Below are 26100 nucleotides of genomic sequence, written 5' to 3'. Positions count from 1 at the left end.
ATATTATTATTTAGATTTTGATGGCTTTATTTATGAGTATTTGCCAGTCAGAGCTAATTTTACAATTTTGAATAGTTTAATCACTTTACAAAAGTTAGTTCTGGGCCTGCTCTTAGTACGTCTTCTTTTTTAGAGACGTTCCCGAAGAAATCAGTAGCAGCAACGCATTTTGAAGTAATATTTAAAACGAAAACGAAACAAAAATATTTTGAAACTTCGCTTTTGATTAAAAAATAATTTATTTTATTTTAAAACCTCGTCTTCCGGATATAACGACGTTAAATCTGCATAACTGGATTCTACTGTATATTTATATATTATTCTACCATTTTAGAAAACTCAAATTGGAGTCCAGAAATAGATTTAAAATGAAATGACCAATATGAAAATTCCAAAAATCTTCTGAGATAATCCAAAATTTTGTAATTTCGCATCAATTTTGTACGATTTCTCTTTGAATTGTTCGGTGGGTTCGAAGCCATGTTGGTGCAGTCACGAGGAGGCTCAATGTTTGCTGGGTATCGTCGAACACGAACTAGTAAGTTGAACCCATAGTCGAACTCGGCGAATTCAGTTTGTTCGGGCGAAGTTTGATTTTACGGCGATGTGGTTCGGGTGGTTTCGGGTGTTTTTTTTTTTTTTTTCTTTTTTAAGGCGAATGGGCAACATTTAACGGCGAGTGCGCAGCTAAGGCGAATTGGCGAATTTCACGGCGAGTGTAAATTTGAATTTCGAGGTGAGCGGACGTGGTGTCGGATGAATTTATTTTAAATTTTCGTAAAAACTGCGCGGCTCCGCAACATCTTGATGAAAGCGAATTTTCAAATATTTCAATACATATTTCAAAAATACGAAAATACAAAAATATATTGTAACGGATTCTCATGGAGTAAGGACGTGCGCGCGGCTACTCTCTCTCCATATTAGAAATAAATAAAAAATAAATTGCATTCAAAATATTAAACAAAAACGCGCGCGGCATTTAATTAAATGCAATTGCAAAGAACAACAAATTCGGATGTGCAACATGAGAATAAAGTGAACAAAAGCAAAAGTGAAGAAAATTAAAATCAAGAAATAAGGAAAATACAACAATTTTCCAAATATTCGAAAATATTTTGTATAAATCGAAAATCCACACGACGAATATTGCATGAGTTCTAAAAGTGTCTATTTTAAATAGTTCAAGAAATATAAATAATAAAAAAAAAAAAAAAGAAAAAAAGTTGCCGTCTTTGGCGGCATTTCTTTTTTTTGTTGTAATAAGCCATAAACACCGTTAGGTTTTTTTGGTGCTGTGCGTGAGAATAAGCAAGGCAAAAGAAGCCCAAAGAGGAATACGCAAAGTGTGTATTTTTGTGTGTTTTTTCCAATTTTTTGCATAAAAAACAATGTGGCGCGTGCACGTGTAGAAAAGCATCATCAACAACAACAAATGGCACCACCAGCAACAGCAACAACAACAACTAATTGCAAAACCATGTGCCGCAGTTAGAACGAAGAGGACGCCACGAGGAAGAAAGGAGAGAAACAACAAAATACAAAATACCAAAAACAAAAAAGAAAAGGAAAATATACACTAAAAGTTTCTTTTTTTTTTTAACAACTTATTCGTTGGTTTTTTGGTAATAAATTTCACGAGGATTATTACACTAAACAACAACATCAACTACAACTACACACACAATTTAAAACTAATTTATTACCCAAAAAACACCAACAAAAACAATAAACATGCATTGGATTAAATGTTTATTAACCGCATTCATTTGCTTCACAGTTATTGTGCAGGTGAGTTTTCCGCGAATTAGTTTAAACAAATTCCCCCTTCCGCCCAATTAATGTTGAAAAGACGCATGCGTGCGAGCGAGAGGACAAGTGATGAAAGCCTTGCCAGATTGCCCCAAAAATTGCATTGGGTGGCGGTAGCCCGCGATAATTTAAAAAGACTTGTATTTGGAATATATGTATTTTCGTTATCAAAATCAGACTGCATATGTTAAATAGAATAGATTTTAATTATACAGATTTCTAGGAATATGCAAGGTTAAAGTTTAGTATTTTTGTTATCAAAATCGGATTGCATATGTTAAATAGAATAGATTATAATTATACAGATTTCTAGAAATATGCAGTCAAAACAAGATTAAAGTTTAAGAAATTAATTCATGGACTTAATTGTCAGTTTTTGCTTTACCAAATTTCACTATTACTTGGGCTACTAAATAGCTTTAGTTTATACAAAAATTTCCTCCAAAGTGAGAAAAATGTGCCATATTTTCTAATATATATATTTTTTTTTGTTAGTCGTTTTCTGTGGTGGTTTACAATTTTCCAACATTTGTTCCACAATTGCTTAGAGAGCGTAATATGAGAACCTCCTCTGTCAGCTGAGCAAATCCACGGGCATACAATATATTTATAGAGGGGTTGCTTGCACCCTTTTAGGGTCGTTTCAGATGGAGAGGAGGAAACTAGTTTTACGGCAAACAGGTCCAGGTCATTCCAAAAAAGCAAAAAAAAAATTACCACCAACGGCGCATGCCTTCCAAAAATACTATAAGCTACTCGATTTCAATATATATATGTATGTACATGAAACTTTTAATGCACATATTGTTGCTGGGGGCATGGGTAACATCTGCCGTGGCATATTTCGTTTTTTTTTTGTTTTTGTTGTTTTTTTTTTTTTTTTTTTTTGTGCATTTTAATACTCTGCGTAGGTCAACCATCAAGTCGACGACACATGCGCAGAGAGAGATCTTCCACCTCCTTCGCAAAAAAAAGCAGCAGCAGCAGCAGCTTCACTTGCTCATCTTAGTTGGTTCCTTCTTTTCTTCTTGTTCTTGTTTGCCTTTCATTGATCTTTCACGCCAGCATCCCTTGTGACAGGAGAACTCCTCCAGCATTGCATGCGGAGTGTTCTCTCTGCATGTTTTTGTTCTTGTTCCTTCGCCCTTAACTTTGGCATATTGTTGCGTGCTTTACTTTACGTATGTATTTTTTTTAGTTGCTAATTTTAACAGCGTTACACACGTCTGGAAACCTCCTGCGGCCTACAGTTTGCTTTGCTGGCCGAACAGCTGAAAATTTCAAGTGCAGCTGTTGGACACACCAGGCAGACAGACTATAAAAACCGCGCAGAAAAAATCTCTAAAAAAGAACAGTGACTCATTAAATATTTTAGAAAATCCTCGACTTTTTTTCCAAAATCTGACTTACTAGAGACTAATTTAAATGAATTTTCGACTTTCTTTTCAATTTCTGAAAATTGCAACTAAAATTTGCCGTCAAAAGTATTTATTCTTCAATAAAGTTTAAGAATCTCGCAGAAGTATAATAATTTTTGACAATTTGTGGTTTCCTATCTCCCTTTTGTATTTCTTGCTCTCTCTCCTGCTGTGCTTTTATTTCACTTGACTATCAAATAACCGTAATTCTTAGTGAAGTGTCTTGTCCTATCATCATCTACTCTACTCTACTCTGCATGTCGTCGCGTTGTTTTTGTCTCGTTCTCGTGCATTTTTATTATGTTTTTGCATTTATGCAATTTTCATATTAACATTGAGCATGTGGACAGAACTTGAGGAATGAATGAATGAAATGGGTAAGAGAGTGAGTGAGTGAATGACGGAGTCGTCTCCCCTTTTCTTTTTTTCGTCTTCATAACATAATTAATTGCAATTTAGAAATTCAAAGAGAAGGAGGAGCAGCAGAAGGAGAGAAGAGACTCCCACACGCACGCTGATTCACTTGCGCTTATAACTGTTTGGGTCTATGTGTGTGTGTGTGTGTGTGTCGTTTCCCAAGCCCGTTGTTAACGGTTGATTATGATGATGAATTTAAATGATTAATAAACAACATTTTCAGTGGCAAAAGGCCAAGCAGCAACAACAATAACTAGAAGAAAAGCTATAGCAAAAAAAAAATAAAAACGAGAAGTAATGGAAAAAGATAGCTAAACAAACACCTGTGTAGAGTAGGAAAAGTAGAATTACAACTCAAAAGTTAGATGACTAAAAATGCGTGTGCCCATGTGTATGTTTTTCATACATTTTAATGTCTCCTTTGTGTTATGTGTGTGTGTGTTAACCCACAACATCAAACTGTCAGTCAGTCAGTCAGTCAACGTAAGTTGACGTGGAAGACACAACAAAATGGCAAAAAAAAAGTGCCAAGAGGGGCACCTGGAGCTGGGGCGGGGGCCGTCTTAACTAGTCGCGTCAGGCCTGAGTGATCGCAGTAAAAATAGCAGTACCCTAAAGAAAGAGGCCCCCAACCAGAGCTTTTTAGCTGGATAGGCAGCAACAAACTGAGTCAAGCAAAAGGTAAACAATGCAACGCACTATTTTCTAACACTTTAACAAGTGTCTCTCTCTGTCCGTCTGTCTGTCTGCCTGCCTGTCTCTAGGGTCCACAGCAGTGCTAGGGCTTGGGATAGTTTGGGTTTGCCTTTTTGGGTCTAGTTAGTTTTTCAAGCGTACTAAAGTTCAAAGTTGAAGGCAAAAAACAAATAAAGCGAAACAAGTGTGTGTTCTTCTCTCTTTTGGGAACTTAAATAGAAAAATCTAAATTCTCAAAAAATGAATAGCATACCTCTAGGCGCATTATTGGCAATTGCCTTTAGCCTGGTGTTTGTTTGGAAAATATCACAATCGTTTTCCCTCCAAATTTTTGGTGAATTGTTAACATTTGGTTGTCAAAAAAGAAGAAAAAAAAGCAAACACATTGTGAGAAAATCAAATTGAAGTCTCTTCAAATTGGTGTCAAATGTAAAAAAATAAACGTTTTGTGGTTGCACTTTTAACTCAATTTTTCCCACCAAACGTAGAAAAACAACAAAACTAAGAAAATGTTTCGTGTGTTATGCAAATTGATTTGCTTTTTTTTTCTTCGTTTCTTTTAGTTTTTGTTTTGTTTATATTTTGACAAACGTTTTATAGTGGTGGGGTCTGCTGCGCCTTTGTTTTGTTTGTTTCGCTTTAATTTTTGGTTAGTTTTCGGTTTTAAATACTCTGCCCAAGAGATTGAGATTGTGGCAAGAGAAATTGCTTATTACCTGTAATTGTTTTTACCTAAAGGTGTGCCTCTTTCCCCTCTTAAGCTTCCCACCTTTTTTATTTATAGGATATTTTTAAATTCGTTGTAAAACATTTAGCTACTTTTTTATGGTTTTTTTGTGTTTCATTTTTTGTGTGTCTGTTGCATATCAAAATAATGTTGGCCCTGCTTGCCTTCTTCATTAGTTGGTGGCGGGGCGATGGAGAAGGGCCCACTGTATTTACTTTTTTCCACCTTTTATTTTGTTGTGTTGTTGTTGCTGTTAACCTTCCTTCCGCTTAATGCTTTTTCTAACATTTCTTTTGTTTCGTTTCGTTTATTAATTCAGACGCATCTCAGTTTGAAGTTGGAGTTTTTTTTTTCGAGTTGATCATCTATTAATTCTTCGTCTTTGCCTTCTTTTATGTGTGTGTGTGTTTTTGCGCATATTTTTGCTCTTCTTCAAAGCGCCGTTGAAATGAAAAAACTAGTTTTTTTGTTGCTCTTAAGCTTTGGCTCTCCTTCAGCGCCAGCTGCATTTGTTTTTTTTCTCCAGCAGCTCCAACTCCAATTCACTTTTAAGTCACGTTTTGCTCTTTTTATGCTGCTCTTTCGTGAGTCTCTCTCTCTGTCCACCACCACCAGCTGACACACACACACACACACGCTAGGTGAGCTCCCCCTTCACGCTGTGTGAGTGTGTGTTAAACTCCCTGCAGTTCGTGTCTGCGGAGACTCTCCGTCGAGTTTCCGGGGACATGTCCGATGTCTTGGGGGACATAGCGGCGACACGCTCATTTAAGTTGCGGCGACATTTAACATTAGATGGCCTAGCAATAAGGACAATCAAGACAACTGAGCGACATAGTCGACGGTATGTCCGCGGATGGTTTTTCGAAAATGTATTGAGGGACATTTGCAAAGAAATTTCCTCTGAACGTCGACGGTACGTCGGCAGGTCTTCTTTGCGTTCGTGTCAGAGGACGTTTCATCGACATTTGCTTTGAATGTCGACTGTTGATCGACGGATCTTCTTTGCATGCGCGTCAGAGGACGTTCCATCGACAATTGCGTTAAATGTCGACCGTTGGTCGGTGAGACTTTTTTTAATGCGCTTCAGAGGACGTTCCATCGACAATTACATTAAATGTCGATAGTGTTGTCCATACAAAAATAAAATACAAAATACAAAATTTTCTTTTTATTAATTTATTCATTTATTAAATTTTTATTTAACAGCAAGGGTATAACAATAAACATAAACAATAAATTATGTATCTTCTAATGCCGCTGGCTGTACTCCTTGAGACATCTGCAACATAAAAAATTCAAATTTGTCACTTCTATTTTTAAAATTTAGAAACTTTATTTGAATTATTTTGAAATGCATGCAAACTTACCTTTATAAATTTTTAATAATTTAAATATTTTCGCTGTAATCTTTCACACTGAAATCTTTGACAACTGTCTTGTACGCAAATTTAAATCAAATGCAAAGAGAAACGAAAATTACAAAGCGACGCGTGCCGAAATGGTAAATAAAAACAACAATGCAATGTCCCGTTTGAACTTTGTTGTTTTTGTCTTCCTTTTTGTCGCGTGCCGAAAACACAGAATATGCTTGGCCATAACCGACGATGCATGTAAAATTATGTGAAATTTACATATGTTTCACATAAAAAAAACATGCTTATTTAATGATCAATTTATGTATAAGTAACAAGTTATTGACAAATTATGTATATATTTATATATATATAAAAATAATATGTACATACATATATGGTAATAATGTTCAAATTTTTTCCTCATCCATAAGTAACAAGGGTATGGAAAAGCCGTCATGAAAATAAATATTATTTTATGCTGCATTTTTCCTATTCTTGCCTTTTTTTTTTTTTGTGGCAATTTTTTTCAAGAAATTGTGTTTGCTCAACTCTTTTCGGTAGCCGAAGTGTTTCGATGACGACATTGGATAGTTCGGGCACCGTCGGCTGGTCTTTGCATGTCGACGCCGGCAGAATTTAATTCTGCCGACTTCGGTATAGTCGACGATGCGGCGACATTGTCGACCGGGGACATTTGGTACTGGAGGGACTGTTATAGCTTTGGGGCTCATAAGCCGTTCAGTTTTCGCTCTCTCGGGTGTGCTCTCTCTCTCTATGTCTCTTTCAATATGGCTGCACTGCAGTGGCCGCCGCTTCTTCACCTGGCGTTCGCTTACACCTTTTTTAACCCCCTCTGCCACTCGACCTCACCTTACCTCAGCTCACCGCACCTTTTGTGTTTGGTTCGTCGTTCGGCGAGCCGACGCTTTGACGCTTCGTTCGTTTCGTTCGTTTTAACCATCAATGTTGACCGGCAAAATCGTATGCCGTGGGAAACAATTCGGTTTTACTTGTACATTTTTTTTCTTTCTTTCTTCTTCTTCAACGTTTTTCTTGCTTCTTCTTCGACTGCCTGTTGCCGACGAAGTTGACGCTGACGCTGACGTCAACGGCGATGGCGACGCAGCGCTGCTGTTGCTTTTTTGCGTTCGTTTTGTTTTTGTGTTATTTTTGTTGCCTGCTGCTTATTAATACACGTTTTGTTGTTGTTGTTCTTGTTGTTGCCCCTTGTCGTCTGTGCCTGCTCCTCCTTCTTCTTCTTTTTGGACTTCTACTGCTGCTGCTGCTTCTTATGCAGTTTGTTGCCTAAGTCTTTCGTTTTTGCATTTCAGTATTCGAATGGAGTATTTTTTCTCCTATTTGATGTATAAGTGATTTTCCAACACTTGACACATTTTTTATCACTCAATTTCCACTTGACTCTCTTTCTGCAATTACAAAAGTCTTTTTTCAACAATGTTAGCGCCATTAAATCATAGTTAAGCAGCTTTGCTACAGTTTTTCTTTTCTTTCTTTTTTTTTTCATTCTTCTTTCGGTCCCTTTTTGTGTGGCTTACACCTGCTGAGCCCTAAGTTGGTTGGCTTGTTTGGGGTTGGGGCTAAAAATTGGAGCTTAGCTCCAACAGCATCTGAAACGCGCGCACTTCACTACTTCTACTTAATTGAGCAATTAAACACCCATGTTCGCTCTCTAGACTCCAGTAGATGCGAAGACACAAACAAACTTACAAAAAACTAAATAAACCAGAGGGGGGAAAATAAAGATCAAGCATCTACCTTCTCAAGCCACATGTGGAGCAAATCTCTGGCTGACTGAGTGAGTGAGTGAGCTCACAATGTCTTGTTAACAATTAAATTGTCATTTTAACAAGCTTCACTTCACTTTACTCCACTTGTTGACGTTGTTGTTGTTGTTGGTAAAATGTTAATTGCCGAACAGTTATAGAAAACGGGCCAAGCAACTACTATACTACATATAATAATAATAATAATCAGAGCAATAACTCTAGCACACCTATTTTTGGGCATTGACTTGTTAAAAGGCAACTCGATGATTTCATGTCACCATTTATGGCTTTACAATTAAAGTTTAGTCATCTTCCTCGGCCAGCTGTCAAAATAGGGTTCTATAGAATGATTTTTGTTTTCCTTTAGGAAACATTTTAGTCAAACCATTTAGTTTTTGACCCATTTTTTCTGCTAACACCTCTTGTGTGAGAGTCGTAAAACGCAAAATTAATTGAGAAATTTATGACAAGATGACTATCAAAACTAATTTTTGGCTAAAGCAAAAATATGCAAATATATTCGTCGAAACGTTTTCTGATCTGTGTTTCTGGCGGCGGCGCTTTAAAACGAAAGTCGATCACAGGTTAACGTAGCTTGAAAGCCAGGCCAAACGAAGCAGAATTTATTACGAACAGCGAAAAAAAAGGCGACCGTCGAAAAGCGACCGCTTGCTGTGCATTTGTCATGCTGCCGATATTATTTTTCGGTTCTGTCTCGGTTGACTCTTAATATTTCATAAGCCTGTTTCCAGTTCCAGGTCCTTTGCATGGGTCTCTTTTTAAACTGCGCTACCCGACTTTAAGTTGAAGTTCTTTTTTTCGTTTTTGTGTGGTGCAAATTCCTCTGCAAAAGAAATACCAAAGCTGCCATAAAACAACAAACAAAAACCGAACAACAACAACAACAACGAAAACGACAAAAAGATTTATTGTCATTTTGGGGAGCTGCATTCTTTATTCGTCTCCTTCTCTCTTTTCTTGGGATCTTTTTTTTATTATTTGATTTTTAATGAATTGCATTTTAATTTGATTGTCTTTGACGCTTTATACTAATCAAAATCCTTTCTTTTTGTGTCTTTGCAGGTTCACAGTACTGGCAATTTTGAATTGCGTTTGAAATACTTTAGCAATGAGAACGGTCGTGATAATGAAGGACATTGCTGTAGCGGTGAAACGGATGCGGCGACATCCAAGTGTCTGGGTACATGCAAAACGCGGTTTCGCGTCTGTTTGAAGCATTATCAAGCGAAAATTGATACAACATCACAGTGTACCTACGGTGATGTCGTAACGCCGGTTCTGGGTGAAAATTCGGTTAATCTAACCGATGCGCAGAGCTATCAAAATAAAGGATTCTCGAATCCCATACAATTTGGATTCACATTCTCCTGGCCGGTAAGTAGAATCACTCTCTCATGTCAGCAAACAGATATTTGAGCATTCGCGATAAGTTCTAAATTTAGTTGTGGCCCTAAATATGAAGTCTCGATGTGTGGGGAGATGTATCCACGAGAAAGACGCCCGTCAATTTCCTCCTCCGGCTGGTTCTGGCTGCTGTCTTTTTGTCGCATTTTGCTCTCTGATGCGGCATCTTTGCTAATTTGTTTGGGCTTTTTATAGCCTAGCCCTATGCCCTTTCTCTCTCTCTCTCGCTGTATCCGCTGAGTGTGCGCCGTGTCCTTGTTGAGGGTTGTTGGCGCTGACAAAACATCTGTCGGCTATTAAAAGTATGCGCTGGAAACGCGTGCGCTAGCGCTTTATCAACCCCTGCTTTAAAAATTGTCGTTACTTTGCGCAAGGGAGGGAGACAGAGAGAAAGAGAGACTTGACTTTATCGAGTAAGGCACCTTTTTCAATTGGAGATTTTTTGGACAACTTGGACTTGTACAGTTTTGAATAGATAGATATACACCCCGTGCTTCGTTTCTGCGGTTATTTATGCGCACGTGGGCTCAATAAATTGCTGAAATTTGAAATACTTGCAACAGCCACACAGCGCCTGTGCACATTCTTTTATATCTTTCAACGTTTCGTTTCTTCTTCTGTTTTTTTATGTTTGGTTGGGTTTTATGCTCGACTGGCTAAGAAATATATATATATATCGTACTTCTTCTTTATTCATGATGAGCGGCGGAGAGAAGGAACGGCATGTGGCATGCCCCTTGCATTTCTTAATTATTATTACGACGAAAGAAACGCTGCCAGAGCCACCCCACAACAAAAAAACACACACACAGCTGAGTAGCGCAGAGAAAGAGAATGAACATTTTTACCTTGGATATATGGGAAGTTACTCAAGCTCTTCAACAACAACAACCACAGCAATTTTGTTGTTTGTAACGTATTTTCCAACGACTTTTGATATTATATACCACCACAATAGATGTTCTATGTATGCCCGCAGCGTGTGCGTTAAGGGGTGTTTTCCTCCCCCCTCTCTCTCTCTCTCTTGGTCGCTCTGTCACCCTCTCTAGGTTTTTGTGACCCGTCTCCTGGGTGCCTTCATAGACACTTTACTTCCTAATTGTTGCGCGCATGTGCAACGTCACTATTATTATCATTACCATGCGCGTTCTTTGGCTGCCGCTAAAAGTGGCAAAGTCATGCTAGACCCGCTGAGTTGCCTTAGGGGGCAGCAGCAGCAGCCGCAGCCGCAGTTGGATCGGCTCATGGTGGTAGGTTGAGTTTGGCACGTGAAATGTGTAAATTTTAGCATACAAAGTGCGGACAGAAAAATGTTGAAAATATTGCTTAAAACATGCATAAAACAAAACAAAAACAATTAGTAACAAATGTAAAAGAAAAGCGCGTGCCTTTAGTTAGTTCCCCTTTTAGAGACTTACTATTTCTGTCTGCTCTAGTGCTTAAAAATAGTTTTCTCCCCTCTGAATGTGGTGTGTGTGTGTGTGTGTGTCGGGCGCACTTTCAACTTTAAATATTTCTAGGTCAAATTATAAATTTAATTATAGTAACAACGACTAGACTTCTCTAGACTAGGCAACTAATTTAATGTTGCACTTAATTAAAGGCAAGGCAACAGTTGGAGAATAAAGCAAAGAAAATGTGGATGTGGATGTGGATGGGTTGGGTGACTTGAGGGCGGAGGGAGATCGGTTGGGTTTGGGCATTGGCATCGCCCTCTTCTGCATTGCACACACAGACAGATACACAGTGCCTAAAAATAGTCAAGCAACATCTCAGCATTGACAACGCACGGAGCGTCTTCTACTCGGTCTGTCTGTCTCTCTCTTGTATTGAACTTTGTTACTTTTGTCTGTCTGTCTGTCTGTCTGTCTTTTCTTTTCTGCTGTCCTGTTGTCTTGTCTCTTGTCTTTGTGTCTTGTTGTTGCTACGTGCACGGTGACTACCACTCCTACTCCTGCTTGCGCCCTATGTTTGTTGCAGCATTTGGCATGCACTTCACCCTATGTGCTGCTTCTGCCTTTTGATATTGACGTTGATATACAGCACCGCCGCACGCGATATTCACTACGCGTCATCCGCATCGTCGTCGTCGTCGTCGTCGTTGTCGTCTGCTCATTTAGTTATTTTTGGAGTCCGCGTCCTCCTTATGATATACAGAGTAACTAACAGAGGGAAACGGCGACTTCGTTATGATAATTTTTCCTAAAATGCATATAGAACTTGTATTAAAATCAGCAGCAGCAACAGTTTGCAGTTAAATTTTGCCATTTTTTGTAGACAAATAATTTTTACGATCGACAATCATTTCAATTCATTTCTGCATTGAGTATTATTACCTTTCTGCTGTAGTTGCTACTCATTTAACCATTGTTTGCTGCTGATCATCTATGTCTGATTTGTTTCCTGTCGTGCCCATAAAACACACACACACACACTCAAACACACAGAAGAAAATTGCAAAAAAGTAAATAAAATACATTTTCAATGTCTGTCACACAGAGAGGCAAAAACGGAGTTGGGATTTGGAGTCAGTCATTTGCCGTTATGCAATCAATCGGCGGATTGGCTTATCAACAAAAATTAATTCTACATCTCCACCTCCACCCACACACTCACACACACACACACACACTTATTTTACGCAAAATCGAAAGTTATAGACACCAGAAAATTAGTCATTTACATGCAATGGCCAAAACGCAACAACGCCCAACAAGAGGCAAGCAGGCACCACCTCTGCAGCAGCCATGCAACCATGTTGCATTTTCATGGATTTTTGTGTCATCTCTGCCGGTTTTTCCACTATCAGTTACTATATGTATGTGTGTTTGTTGCATTTGTAATCAAGTGTGAATTGAGGGCGAGCTCTGTCATCTGTGTGTGTGTGCTGAGCAAATGGATTTGCATTTCAAATGGCTCAGCCGCGGTTACTGCCACTGCCATTTACATTTCGATTGCATTAGTTTTGAATGCATCCACTCAATAGAGTGGAGTAGCTGCTAGTGGGCGTCAAGAAACACGTTTGCTGCAATGCTGTCATAATCTTTTTATAATGAGCCTACTCCCAAATAGCGCAAAGCTGTGAATTGCTGTTGATGTGATGTGGTGGGATTTAAGTAGATTGAAGACCAAGAAAATTAGTTATACACACGTCGATTGATATCTGGAACCTAAACGAAAATGAAGATGATTTCCTTGTTTGAATTCAATTTCCCGTTTTGATAACTAAAAAAAGACAACTTTCTTTAACTTTATTTCTTTTTCTCTTACAGGGCACCTTCACATTGATCGTCGAGGCCTGGCATGATACGAATAACAGTGGAAATGCTCCCTCAAACAGTAAGTTGACAATTTATGAATTAATTACTTCCTAAAGACAACAATTTTTTGGTTTTGTGGGCTATATCCTGCTTCCTGTGAGTGAGTGATCGATTGAAAGCTGTCATCATCAACAGCCACACGATCAAAAAATGTGTCGTCTTTTTTGGCTTAACCTGTTATTTGATACCTTTTCAAAAAGTTCTAGTTTCGCTAACTAACAACACTACCCTATCTCACTCTGTATGAGTGTGTGTGTGTGTGTGTGTGTGTGTGTAAGATTTCCGGCACATTGAGCGGTTTTAAATTCCCTTCTTCTCCTGTCTCCTGTTTTCTTTTTTTTTTTGCGTTCAGGGATAAACCTCAGACAGACTTTGTCGCCTTTGTTGTCTGTCTGCCTTAAACGAACGGAAGTGCTTGGCTTGGCTTGGCTTGGCTCGGCTCGGCTCCCCCCAGAACTCATTTAGTTTCAAGTACAACTTCGATTTTGGCTTGTGTCGTTGGCCATATCACGAATTGCAATTTAGTTGAAGGAATTTACAGATCGTGTATGTTTTTGTGTGTTGTGTAATTCATCTTGAAAACAATGCAACAACTACCGATCTGTAAGGTAGATAAACAGATCGATCGGGCTGGAGAAGAACCACACACAGTCTCACAGTCTCAGCAAGGACACATGAAAGGAAATCCGAAAACCAGATTTGTCTTTTATCTGTTTATCAAAGCAGGTTTCTTTTTCTTCATTTGCCTTGGGTATTACTAATCTCTCTCCAGCTCCAGCTCACTTTTGGGTAATTTTCCCACAGAATATTATTAGTTTTACGGGGGGCTACCTGCTACTCTTTTGTAGGCTATCTACCTGCACTTTCTTTCACGATTTATGAACTTTTTTTTCAAAAGAATTCACCTCAACCTTCTTCTTCTGCTCATCAACATCAAGAAAGAGAAGAAGAGCATTTTTCTCTGCCCCTTGCCCCACCACACACTTGCCTGTCTGTATATTTTTGTCTATTCTTAGCTCTTGGCCTATTCCTTGAAGGAATTTTAATTGTTTTGCAGCCTTTGTGTGTGTGTGTGTACAGATTGGCATCCTGCTGAGGCAACGAGGATTCCCGAGGATTGCTGCAACAAGCTAATTTTCAAGTACCAGTCTAATAGATCTTTATCTTTATCGGTGATTTTGCCCCCCCACAATTGCAATTTTCAATTCAATTTTGTGCCCAGATTTCTAGTTGAGCTCCACTTGCCGTCGCACCGTTCGCTTGTCAAGGATTAATTTCATTATTTAACGAAGGGAACAACAGCCAAACGAAAAGAAAAAGGAATGCAACGGGCTGAGGCGGTGGCAAAAAAAGAAAAGGAAAAAAAAATCCCAACGATCTCCCGCATACTTTAGACGGCAGACAAGTTTACGCCTGTCTACCCAACAAGTTTAAGTCTTTTTCTTAAGTTTTGTTATATTCATTTAACATAAATTACATAAAAGACGTGCGAGACAGAGAGAGAGAGAGAGAGCGAGATGGAGATGGAGAGAGGGAGAACACGCATCACAGGGAGAATGAGAAGGTGGAGCTTGGAGGAGGAAGTATGTATACTTCGACCTTTTCGCCAGGTTCTTTGCCTTGGGGCATATAGCATACAGCCAACAGGCAAGATTCTGAATCTGAATCTGAATCCCAACTCAACTCAAGTCGTTGTCGTCGTGCAAGGTGATTCTTGGCCTCTTCTTGTGTGATGCGTCGAGAAATCTTTCAACTCATGGGCCTCTTAAGATTTTAGCTTGGCTCTTTTTCGTTTCGCTTTTTTTGTTTTGGTTTTTGTTTTTTTGCACCTATCCCTACCTACCAATTAATCTCTGCCAATGCCAAAGTTGTTAGTTGCACGTTGATGTTGTTCTTGTTGTTGTTGTTGTTGTTGTTGGGGTAATGTTGTTAAAATGCTTATCTTTTAATTTTAACTCATTGGATCAAGAAAAAGCAGCAGCAGCAGCAACAGCAACAGAGGCAACCCAGCAACAGGCCAAAAAAGAGTCGTTGATGCCACAAAACTTGTTGCTGCCGCTGACGTCGTCGTGTGTCTTGATAAAATGTTATTTCAAAAATTCTTTTAGTCTCAGTCACCAAATAAAAAGAGAGTCAGGAAATTTGTCCAAATTTTGGTAACCCTAATGAAAACTGTTGATAAGATTTCCGCCTTTTTCCACAAAACAGGGGAAAGTTGTCACCTGCTGCTCTTACTTTTCTCTTCACTTCCTTGTGATAGTTATTTTTTTTTTCATAAATTGCTGACAGTAAAACAAATTTTCACAAATTTTATAGAAAAAATAATAATTTTCATACATTTTTGTATTTTTCTTTAATTTTTTGTTTTCTTTTTACTGCCAACAACTGGCCAAACAGGCCAAGCAAATTGTGCGTTGTCTAGTCAAAGTTGCGGTACGTCTAATAACCTGTCATGCCACAAATCGCCCCAATGTCTGTCTGTGTCTCACTGTAAGACACAGTGTGTGTTTGTGTGTGTCGGTGTGTGTGTGTTGCACAAATGTAAATAAAACCACCAAAATACAATTCAATATGGCTCTAAGCTGATCTCTCTACCTGGGGCCTGCTGGGGAATGTTGTTGCTTGGCGCGATTTTTGCATTTGAGCGGTTTTCCATGTTGTCGCCGCACAGGTGAAGCACACACGACGACGACGACGTTTGCAAACTGCTTGTCTAGTTGGCAGCAGTTGGCAACTGGCTTAGAATTCTTTTGGTCGGTCGCATATTTTTGGTAATTAATTAGTGAATATTTTGAAGTATTTCCATATTTTGGTTTGCTGTACTTATTGGGTAACCAGTTGGTCAAGTTGCACACACAAAATAAATAATAAATAAATTGAATCTGACATTAGCCAAATGGATAATTGGTCTTTGCTGTGTGATTGGTTAAAGTAAATCAAAAATTGCATATTAACTTTTCTTACTTTCACTTGAGGTGAGGCTAACGCTTTTGCTTTTTGCTGCTGCTGCTGCTGCTCCTCTTCACAATTTGCATTCCACATTTTGTTGTGGTGTGCCAGTTTAGAAATAAACCACTAAAGATTTTCACTACCAAGTGTTCTGGAAGAAGATGGGAAGTAGGGGGTGGGAGTGGGGAGTGGGTGGAGGAGCATTGGCATTGCGGGAGATTTATGTGTTGAACGGACTGTTTTTAAGCTTAACAAAACTCTTAAACCGCCGCCGCAGTCAGCCAGGCAACTTCAAGCCAACTCGTCATCTCCCTCCCTCTCTCTTTGACTTGCTGGCTGACTGCATGCAATTCGAATAGTCATGCACCTGCAATTTACTTTATAGACCATGGCATAATGTGGCTACACACACACACACACTCTCGAGAGGGAGAGAGAGAAGTTGGCATCGAATAGTTTTCAAAAAAGAAGTAAAGACCGGTCCGGCTTGGTTCAGCTCTCGAACAGCTGAAAAATGCATGGCTCACAGAGCTCTCGTTTGCTGTGGATGTCGTCGCCGTTGTCGTTGTCGTTGGCTGGCGGTCTGCCTGCCTTATGCCAAGCCCCGTGTCTCCTTCATTGCAAAAACCAAAAATAAAACGAAACAAAACTGAAAAAAAAAAACAACTAAAAGGCTACCCTACCCGATCGACTGCATACCTTAACACGGCTCGACTCGATTCGGCACTTGACTTCCACCAGCTTAGCTTAGCCCCGGCTCAGAGAGAGACTTTGAGTTGCATTTAAAGTTTTGTGAGTTTTCCTCCAAAAACAAAATTCCGATTCGAGCCGTCGTAGCCTTCAGCGGTATCTCAACCCTGTTGCCCATCTCTCTAGCCTATCTCTATCTCTCGAGTTAACTTAACCCAATTAATCTTCATTAGTCTATCGGTCGACGACGACGACGACTACTCTTCAAACTTGTTCTCACACACATTTTGCCTTTATCTTTATCTCTTATTCATATTTCCTCTCTTTCTCTTCCCGCAGATGTACTTATCCAACGGATGGCGGTGCAACAAGTATTGGAAGTATCATCCGAATGGAAGACCAACAAATCCGAATCACAATATACATGGCTTGAATATGACTTTCGTGTTACCTGCGATCCTCATTATTACGGTGAGGGTTGTGTGAAATTTTGTCGACCATATGATGCGGATCCATTTGGCCATTACACATGCTCGGAAACGGGCGAAAGGATCTGTTTGACCGGATGGCAAGGAGATTATTGCGAAAAACGTAAGTAGTCAAAATGATTAAAGTTTACAAATCTTTAGTTTAGTTTCCCAACATCACAACGAGGCAAATATTTTAAAGGCAGATCAATAGCGTCGACAAAAATATCACTGTCACTTACAAAACCCAAAGGTGACTACCCTTCCATCTTAAATATGTATATACACAAATTCTTGTTATTTTTTGAAGCATTTTATGGCATATTTGTTTGTTGTTGCTTCTGGCCTAAGCTCGAGCCTCTGCCACAGTCTCAGTCTCAGTCTCAACTCCAGAGCCGAGGCTCTGCTTTGTCAAGTGGTTGGGGTTTCTTGAGGCCTCCACTCACCACTTCACCTGGCAACTCATTATTATTGAAAATCACTTGCTTGTCAAATCAAATGAGATGATTGTACACAAAACAAGAAAACTACACAGAGAGAGAGGAAAAGAGGGGGCAGATACCAAATCCAATCCAGTCCAATCCAATCCAAAGCAAAAGGAGCTGCCTAACGAATTAAAGTGTAATTATTTTGAATGCGTAAAGTGATGATGAGTTGACAAAAAAAAAACCCCCCAAAAATTGAAGAAAAATCAAAAAATTTAAATTTCTTGCTCTAGAAGGCGAGATGAAATGAAGGGGGGTAGGGGTAAAAAAATCAAACAAATAAATTAAAAATCAATGAAATTCAAAGAAACAAAATATAGAAACTTTGTGGGGGGAAAAGTCATTTGTCATTCGACCAAGAAGAACAAAACGTCTAACGAACTAGAGTAGCAGCAGCCGCCGAAAGCGAAACGTAAAAGATTCGGTTTTCTTCTGATTTTGGGCCCTTTTTTATTTGTGGTAGTAGCTGTGAATCCAGAGCAGACAAAACCCCAAGAGGCAGAAAAGACAGAGAGATAGAGAGAGAGAAAGAGAGAGATAAATAAAAAGAACACACAAAAATCTTCCCACGCCAAGTGCAAGGGCTCCCAGAAAGTAGAAGAAGGAAAAGAGCCGAGGATTTTCGGACCAAAAGGTGTGGTTGGACGGCAGCCGCTCAGAAGATCATGATGACCTTCCTTATGATGATGATGATCATCATCATCTTCTTCTTCTTTGTTTGATGGTCGTCTGCATGCCTCACATTGCTGAGGACGAAAGGAACGAACTTCCTTTAGAGGCAGCCCAAGCAATCGCCTGATTACACCTTAAACGTCGTAGCTCCATCTCTCTCTGTGTCTTTCTCTCTCCCTCCCTCTCTCTCACTCTCTGGCCTTGTTGCTGCTGTTGTCTTTTATTTTGTTTTTTTTCGGTCAGATAATTTTGTGTCCTGTTGCTGCTGAGGAAGAGGCAGCTGCTGCTGCTGTTGTTGCTGTTGTTTTATTTTCAACTTAAATGCGCAAAAATGAGCTTAAATTAAGGCACACACACACACACGAACACTGGTACGAAAATTATTTTCCAGCAGCAACAAATAAAAAGCCAAAACGTGCGAGAAGCAAAGAGTTTGCCCATGTGGAAGTTTGATGCTCGATTCCTTTAAAATTGTTCGTCTTCCTACCTCTCCCCCTCGCTCTCTCTCTCTCAATCACCCTCACCCTCAGATCAAAAAAAGGGTCGAACATTTAGTTAGTATTTTTTTGCGTCTACCTTTTGTTTTTACTGTGCGTATGAATGGAAGAGGATCTTTGCGTTTGCTTTTTCGTTTTTGTTGGTCAAGTTAATTTCTTAAGGAAATAAGCTATTTGCAACAATCTTTGAATGAAATGCTATCCCGAAAAAAAGAAAGAACAGCTGCGAACTGAACTGCATTTAAGGGACTGAATATCGTGTGAAGTTTTGCTATGAATTGTCCAAGTGAAAGTAAATTTCCCATTGCATATGAAAGATGATCATTACAAGATTATCAATTTATAAAGTCAATTTTGTGCTCTAGCTCCATCTGGAGCTCGCGGCCGTGTGAACTGCTTCACTCAAGAACATTTTAGTCCAAGAAGTCGACTCCTGCTGCCGGCTACTAAACCAGCTCAACAACAGCAACAAGAACAAGACTCACTTTCAGTTCTTGGGGGTTTCCAAAGGGGAAAACTATTTCAAAAGAGTTCTCGTCTCGTTCGCGGTCTCGGCAATCTCGATGTCCTCCTCCTTCTCCGTCTCCTTCTGGCTACAGACTCTATACTCTACGACTATGTAATAAAAATCATTGGCAATTGCCAATATTACGCTTTTATATATTATCTGCGTGCGGGGGAATTAAAAGAGCAGCCGCCTCCTAGCATCTCCTCCTGCTGCTGCTGCTGCCGCTTGAGCCAGAACACGTTTTTGTGATTTTCTAGCAATTTTCCTGGCTGCTGATGCTGCTGCTGCTGTTCAATGTTGCTGCCGTTTGTTGAATGAAACTTTAGTTTAAAAAAGAGTTTGCTCCTCCTCCTCCACCTCCTTTACACGTTGCTCGTTCTTTCGTTCGTTCGTTCCTTTCTTTCCTTGCCCATTTTTAGTTGTGTTCACGATTTTTCTTCTAGGCCCTTTTTGCGCCTTGCCTTCGTCTATGTGTGCAGGCAACTCCCCAACTTCCTGCCCGCCGTCACACAAAAAAAAAAAAAAAAAAAAAAAAAACATGTTTGCCACATTCTTCAGCCAAGTCGCAGCTCTCCAGCCTCATCCTCCACCTACTTCTGCTTAACTCCCTCCCATCCCATTCTTTGCTCCTTGTCTCCAATACAATCGAAGTTTTCGTCGAACCTTTTGAGAGCTTGGGAATCTGTTTTTTTTTTTTTTTTTTGCTTTTTCTTTCTGTTTTTTTTTTTATTTTGGGGCCTCCTTCCTTTGGCCATCTTCATGGCCATGGGATTATTTCATTTTGTGTAGTTCCTTTTTGGCCTTAGAAACAAGTTATTCCTGCTTTACAGTTTGAAAGCAATTGGCCCCCATGATTCATTTTGGGCTGTTTCTATCCCTCTCCCTCTCTCTCTCTCTTTCTTGCTGGGTGTTTAAACGTTTTTCATCTTCTATTGTTCACGCGCTTTTGTTTTATTGTAGATAGTTTAGGTTTTTTTTTTTTGTTTGTTTCGTATTTTTAGAGGTTTTTCATTGCCAGACGCGTGAAAAAGAAAGTTTTTCTCTGCCCTCCTCCGAGAGATTTTTGTTTAAATTGCCTCAATTTGATGAGATGTATTTGTTGTGGGTTGTCTCTGTCTATCTGTCTGTCTATTTTGAGTGGGTGTTTGTTGTTTCATTTTGGGGACAGGTGTTGGGAAATCATTTATACAAAAAGTAGATTTTGCCTTCTTTTGTTTTTTTTGGCATTAACATTTTAATTAACTTTCCGTCTATTTCTTTCTTCTCTTTTTAGCCAAATGCAAAGGCTGCGAACATGGTCACTGCGAGAAGCCCAATCAATGCGTGTAAGTATCTATCTAACTTTCTACAAACTAAGTGACTAGGAGGAGTCTCTTACCCCCTTTAAGTTGTTACTAACTTCAGTCAAGTGGTGTTTGTTGTCGTCATCATGATGACACACCTTTTGCAACTTGTTTTTTGACCCCTCTCTCTCTCTCTCTCTATCTTCACTATTTGGCAAAAGGGCAACCATTTAGTGCACGTTTTTCCAAATGCAGAGAAAAAAACAACAAGAAATATAAAAACAAAAACCGCAAGAAATTCTTTTGCCTCTGTCATTTGATTTGCTTGACGAGGTTTTGCATTACAATTCGTCGTTGCTTTTTGACTACATTAAATAATGAGAGACAGACAGACTGACTGACAGAGAGACAGACAGCCAAAGGAGAAGACAAAGTAGTCAAATTGAATTACAAAGATTTCCCACAGAAGGTGTAAGTCTACACTTTTGACGACGCTGGCAAATATTTTATGCATACAATTTCAAGACCAAAGACCAAAAGAGCCCAACACTTTAACCGAATGTAAAGGGGGATATAAGGCTAATATAATTGTGATTTTTGCTGTTTTTTTCAAATTGATTATCTATCGACACACTGGCCTGGGTCTGGTTATGGGTCTGGGCCTGGCTGGCAGGAAGTAAATCATTATTTATGCATTGAAATCAAACAAACGGAAATCAAACATTTTTGTGGTCTCTCTCTCTCTCTCTCTCTCTCTCTCTCTCTGTCTGTCTATTTATCTGTGTGGTGATAATTGTGCCAAATGGAATTCCACATATCATCATTGGATTCGAAATCGGTTCCAATTGAAAATTGTTTTTAACTGGAAACCCGCAAATTGGTGGGAATATATTAATAATTCTATAAGCATAGCCAAACACATGTTGGCCAAGCCAGTCAAGTCGATTGTTGCATATCAATTGAACACCCCTTGCCCCTGCACCTCTTCCACTGTCTCCCTGACTTGTTGCCTGCTTTGAATTTATTACGAACTACTCACTTGTGTGTGTGTGTGTTTTTTTGTGGGTGAAGGCAAACCAAAAAAAAAGTGCGTATCGTGAGAAATGCATTGACTTGATACTCTTTGATCAGCATGAATCATGATCTAAAGATAAAGAAGGGGCCGAAAGGGACGGACGGGAAAGGGGGAGACTATTGCAATATTCGTTTTATTTCAATTGTTTGACAAGAAGACATTTTGCCTGCTGCACTTGATGAAGAAGACTTGGCTTGGCTTGGCTTGACTTGGCATTTTTCTGCAGTCAAGCATAAAATTTGTGTGTTTGGGGAGAATTAATTTTGAAGATTTTCACTCTGAAATGTAACTACAATTTTATTTTGCTTTTTTCTCACTCTTTACAGTTGTCAATCGGGCTGGAAGGGACCCTTGTGCAATGAGTGTGAACCATTTCCTGGCTGTGTTCATGGAACATGCAACAAACAGTGGACCTGCATCTGTCATGAGGGCTGGGGCGGTTTCTTCTGCAATCAGGATCTGAACTACTGCACCAATCATCGTCCCTGCAAGAATGGTGGCACCTGCCTCAACCAGGGAAAACACCTCTACACCTGTAAATGCGCCCCGGGATTCACTGGGCTCGATTGCCAAACGGAGATCAATTCCTGTGATGCCGAAGTTCCACCCTGTCAGAATGGTGGCGTTTGCATTAATGAGCAGACTAAACGTGGCTATAAATGCGTTTGCCCCAACGGCTGGAAGGGACGCATGTGCGAGGAGAAGCTATTGACATGTGCGGATAAACCATGCCATCAGGGCACCTGCCGTAATGTTACCCACAGTCCGATTGGTGGTGCACAGACCAGTCAGCAGCAGCAGCAACAGCAACAGGGTTTTCAATGCGAGTGCCCTAGTGGCTATAGTGGAGCGACTTGTGAACTGCATTTGGATAACTGTATACCGAATCCTTGCCAGAATGGCGGCACCTGTCAGACAAACGGCCAATGCACATGCCCCACCGGTTACACGGGAGCCAAATGTGAGATTAATATCGATGATTGCCAGGGGCACAAGTGCCAGAATGGCGGCACCTGCATCGATCTGGTCAATCAATATCGTTGCCAATGTGTGGCTGGTTTCCATGGTCCTCGCTGCAGCAACAAAGTCGATCTCTGTCTGACCAAGCCCTGCGCCAATGGCGGCAGCTGTACGAATCTCAACAATGACTACCAATGCACCTGCCGACCCGGATTCACGGGCAAGGATTGCTCCATCGATATCGACGAGTGCGGCAGTCTGCCGTGCCACAATGGCGGCACCTGCATGAATCGTGTGAACAGCTTTGAATGCGTCTGCGCCAATGGCTATCGGGGCAAGCAGTGCGACGAGGAGTCCTTTGATTCAATCAACTTCGATGCCCATCAGTATGGAGCCACCACCCAGGCACGTGCCGACGGCCTAACCAATGCCCAGGTGGTGCTAATTGCCATCTTTTCGGTGGCCATGCCTCTTGTGGCCGTGATAGCCGCCTGTGTCGTATTCTGCATGAAGAGGAAGCGCAAGCGTGCCCAGGAGAAGGACGATGCCGAGGCCAGGAAGCAGAACGAACAGAATGCAGTCGCCACCATGCACCACAATGGCAGTTCGGTGGGTGTGGTGGGTCTATCCGCTGGCACACTGGGAGTCAAGCGTGGCAGCAGCGGCGGCCTGACCTTTGATAACACAAACAACCCCAATATCATCAAGAACACCTGGGACAAGTCGGTGAACAACATTTGTGCCTCAGCAGCGGCAGCAGCCGCGGCAGCGGACGAGTGCCTGATGTATGGTGGCGCCCTGTCCAATGCCTATGCCGCAGCAGCAGCAGACAACAACGCCAACTCGGAATTCTGTGGCGTGGGACAGATCAATAATCCCGGCCTGCAGCGAGCCAAATCTCAGAAGCAATTAAATACAGATCCCACGCTAATGCGTGGAGCAGCAGCCGCAGTGGCGGCGAGCTCAACCAAAGAGTACAGCACGGGCTCGGGCGGAGTGGGGACGACGGGCGCAGTGGGAGCCACTGGCGGCGGAGCACCAGGCGCGTCCGAGGGCAAACGGATCTCAGTACTCGGCGAGGGATCCTATTGCAGTCAACGTTGGCCCTCATTGGCCGCCGCCGGAGTGGCCGGTGCCTGTTCATCACAAATGATGGCTGCCGCCTCGGCCACCGGCAGCGGAGCGGGGACCACGCAACGTTCTGTGGTCTGTGGCACGCCGCATATGTAAAAAGAATACAAAAACCACTAAACACAAACAGATCTAAAGACTGGGTTGCAGAGACACAAGATGAAGAAGAAGGAGAGACGCGCCAAAAGTGAGCCAATTTATATGTGGCCTATAATTGATTGATTTAACTCGATTGATTGAAGCAGTTTTAGTCGTCATAAAATTTTTGTGTAACAGGCAAAAGCAAAAACACTTTTATATCTCAACACTTTCTCTACAAGCAAAAACTCACTCACTCACCCACACACACACAAACACACACACTGACACGACTATTCGCTTTGATTTTTATGAATTTTTATTTGTATTTAATTAGTTAATTCGATAAGGACATAACTGACTTAAGCCTAAAGTTTGTAATTCATAAATCTTTTTGATCTAATTGAGAGAATTATTATTATATATATCGATATAACTTTTTTTTCCTCTAAATCGAAATATATATGTATATTTCTTCTTGACCAAAATGCTAGCCAGCGGCTCGACTCTAAACTAAGACTAAAAAGCACAGACAAAGCAGCCCTAGCAGCCCCACTCCCTTTCTCAAAAAAAACTAAACAAAAATTGGACCAAATCGAATGAATGAATTGATAATGATATCTTTCTCTCTTTATCCTGACGTTTTGCATGTTACTGAAAAATCTGCTTCAATTTATTGAAATTGTAAATAATACACAAAAAGAAAAAAGAAAACAAAAAACAAATTAAAAACCCACACAGACACAAAAGTTTACATTTATATGTAATTTAATTAATGATAAATGATAAATTAGTAACTAAATTAAGCAAGAATTCCTCATTGACGCTGCTTAGGTATATAGGAAGGAGAGACTCAACTTTTGATCTAAGCATTCTGTATATATATATATTAACATAAGACACACACACACACACATCGATATACGACGACACACTTACACACAAGCAGATAAATAATTGATAACGGATATATATACTTAAAAAATTGACTATCTCAACTATATTAGTTTATATATAAAGATATATATATATATATAAAGGGCATTAAACATAATTTTTAGCATAATTATTAACTTAAACAAACAAACAAACGGAAGACAAACAAAAACTTTTAGTGATTCTATTATAAGTTACAGTCCATTCTCCCCCCTCCACCCACACACAGACACATAAACTTTGCTAAATCATTCTTTAAATTCTTATATCCAAAAAACAAAATTTTAATTATTTTTTTTTTTTTTTTTTTTGATTTTAAACATATTTTTTTAATTTCTTTTTTGTTTATTTGGTCTTGATTATTAATTTTTTTGTGCATTTAGCCACTTGAAAGAAGCAAAAGTCAATGATATGATGTTATATATCTAAGTATATATATATATATTTGTAGTGTAAAGCGAAATCAACTGAATTTATAAATTTTAAGATGAAAAACAAAAAAACGAAACAACAATTGGAAAAGAAACATTTTGAATGATTAACAAAATAGTGCTCTCCTCTCTCATTAAAACAAACAAGTTTTGTTTCATTTAAACTACAAAAAAAAAAAAACATAAATAATAATATATATACAATTTAATTTTGATCTCAATACACCCAACTACTCCTCCTGAGCTCTTCTCCATTCTAAACTGTTTGCCCGAAATTTCAACTCGTATATCAAAATTAAATGCAAAAAAAATACATAAAAAACTAAGATTTAAATTGCAAATGGTTCCTCGTTAGTGTAAAAGCAAGACTAGTTGTAAATGTGCTAATTTGATAATATCTATATATATATATATATACATATGATACTGAAAGACAAAAAGGAAAACGGAGGAATCGAACATATATTATATATATTTTCTATACTCTTAACCACTTCCTTTGATCCTTTGATTTCTTGCTCTCAAAAGCCTTTATTTTTGTTAATGTACATAGATTTTCAATCCTCTATGCTTATATAGACACACACACACAGACACACATTTATATATATATATATATTTTTTATAAATATTTAATTTTTTAAATAGTCGTTTTTAATAATTTATATTTTTACTGCAAAGAAAAAAAAAAAAAACTCAAAAATCAAAAAAAAATAAAACTACTCCTCAAAGAATATTTGCAAAAATCTATAAAAAAAAAACACACACACAAAAATATTTATAAAAAATATACAAAAAAACAACAAAAAAAGAAATGGATAACAAATAAAAAAAAAAAACAAAAAAAATAGTAGTTACTTTTGCATACAATTGTAATTTAGTGTTGTACTTACCATCTTAGTCTAAACAATTTTATGAAATTTTTTAGTAATTAAAGAAACAAACAAAAATGAATTGAAGAAAACCAACAAAAGAAAG

General features: G+C 39.2%; 1 protein-coding gene across 1 annotated transcript; it reads left to right on the top strand.

Annotated features, from left to right (window-relative positions):
- Positions 1 to 717: 717 nt before the first annotated feature.
- Positions 718 to 24602, top strand: Delta (neurogenic locus protein delta). The gene is made up of 6 exons (XM_068296358.1): positions 718 to 1791; positions 9299 to 9610; positions 12913 to 12979; positions 16939 to 17190; positions 20502 to 20553; positions 21913 to 24602. Exons 1-6 carry the CDS (start codon positions 1735 to 1737, stop codon positions 23774 to 23776), a joined length of 2604 nt encoding a protein of 867 aa, XP_068152459.1. The 5' UTR covers positions 718 to 1734; the 3' UTR covers positions 23777 to 24602.
- The last annotated feature ends 1498 nt before the right edge of the window (positions 24603 to 26100 follow it).

Source organism: Drosophila tropicalis, unplaced genomic scaffold (genome assembly GCF_018151085.1).
Source record: "Drosophila tropicalis isolate 14030-0801.00 unplaced genomic scaffold, ASM1815108v1 contig_859, whole genome shotgun sequence".
Lineage (NCBI taxonomy): Eukaryota > Metazoa > Arthropoda > Insecta > Diptera > Drosophilidae > Drosophila > Drosophila tropicalis.
The sequence above is the reverse complement of the archived record's forward strand: the minus strand, read 5'-3'. Positions and strand labels throughout refer to the sequence as shown.

Bases quoted from the DNA above. Each gene is read 5' to 3' on its own strand.
- Delta (XM_068296358.1), top strand. From the start codon at position 1,735: ATGCATTGGATTAAATGTTTATTAACCGCATTCATTTGCTTCACAGTT. The intron at 9,611-12,912 runs GTAAGTAGAATC...TTTCTCTTACAG, and splicing joins GATTCACATTCTCCTGGCCG to GGCACCTTCACATTGATCGT. The intron at 17,191-20,501 runs GTAAGTAGTCAA...TTCTCTTTTTAG, and splicing joins AGGAGATTATTGCGAAAAAC to CCAAATGCAAAGGCTGCGAA.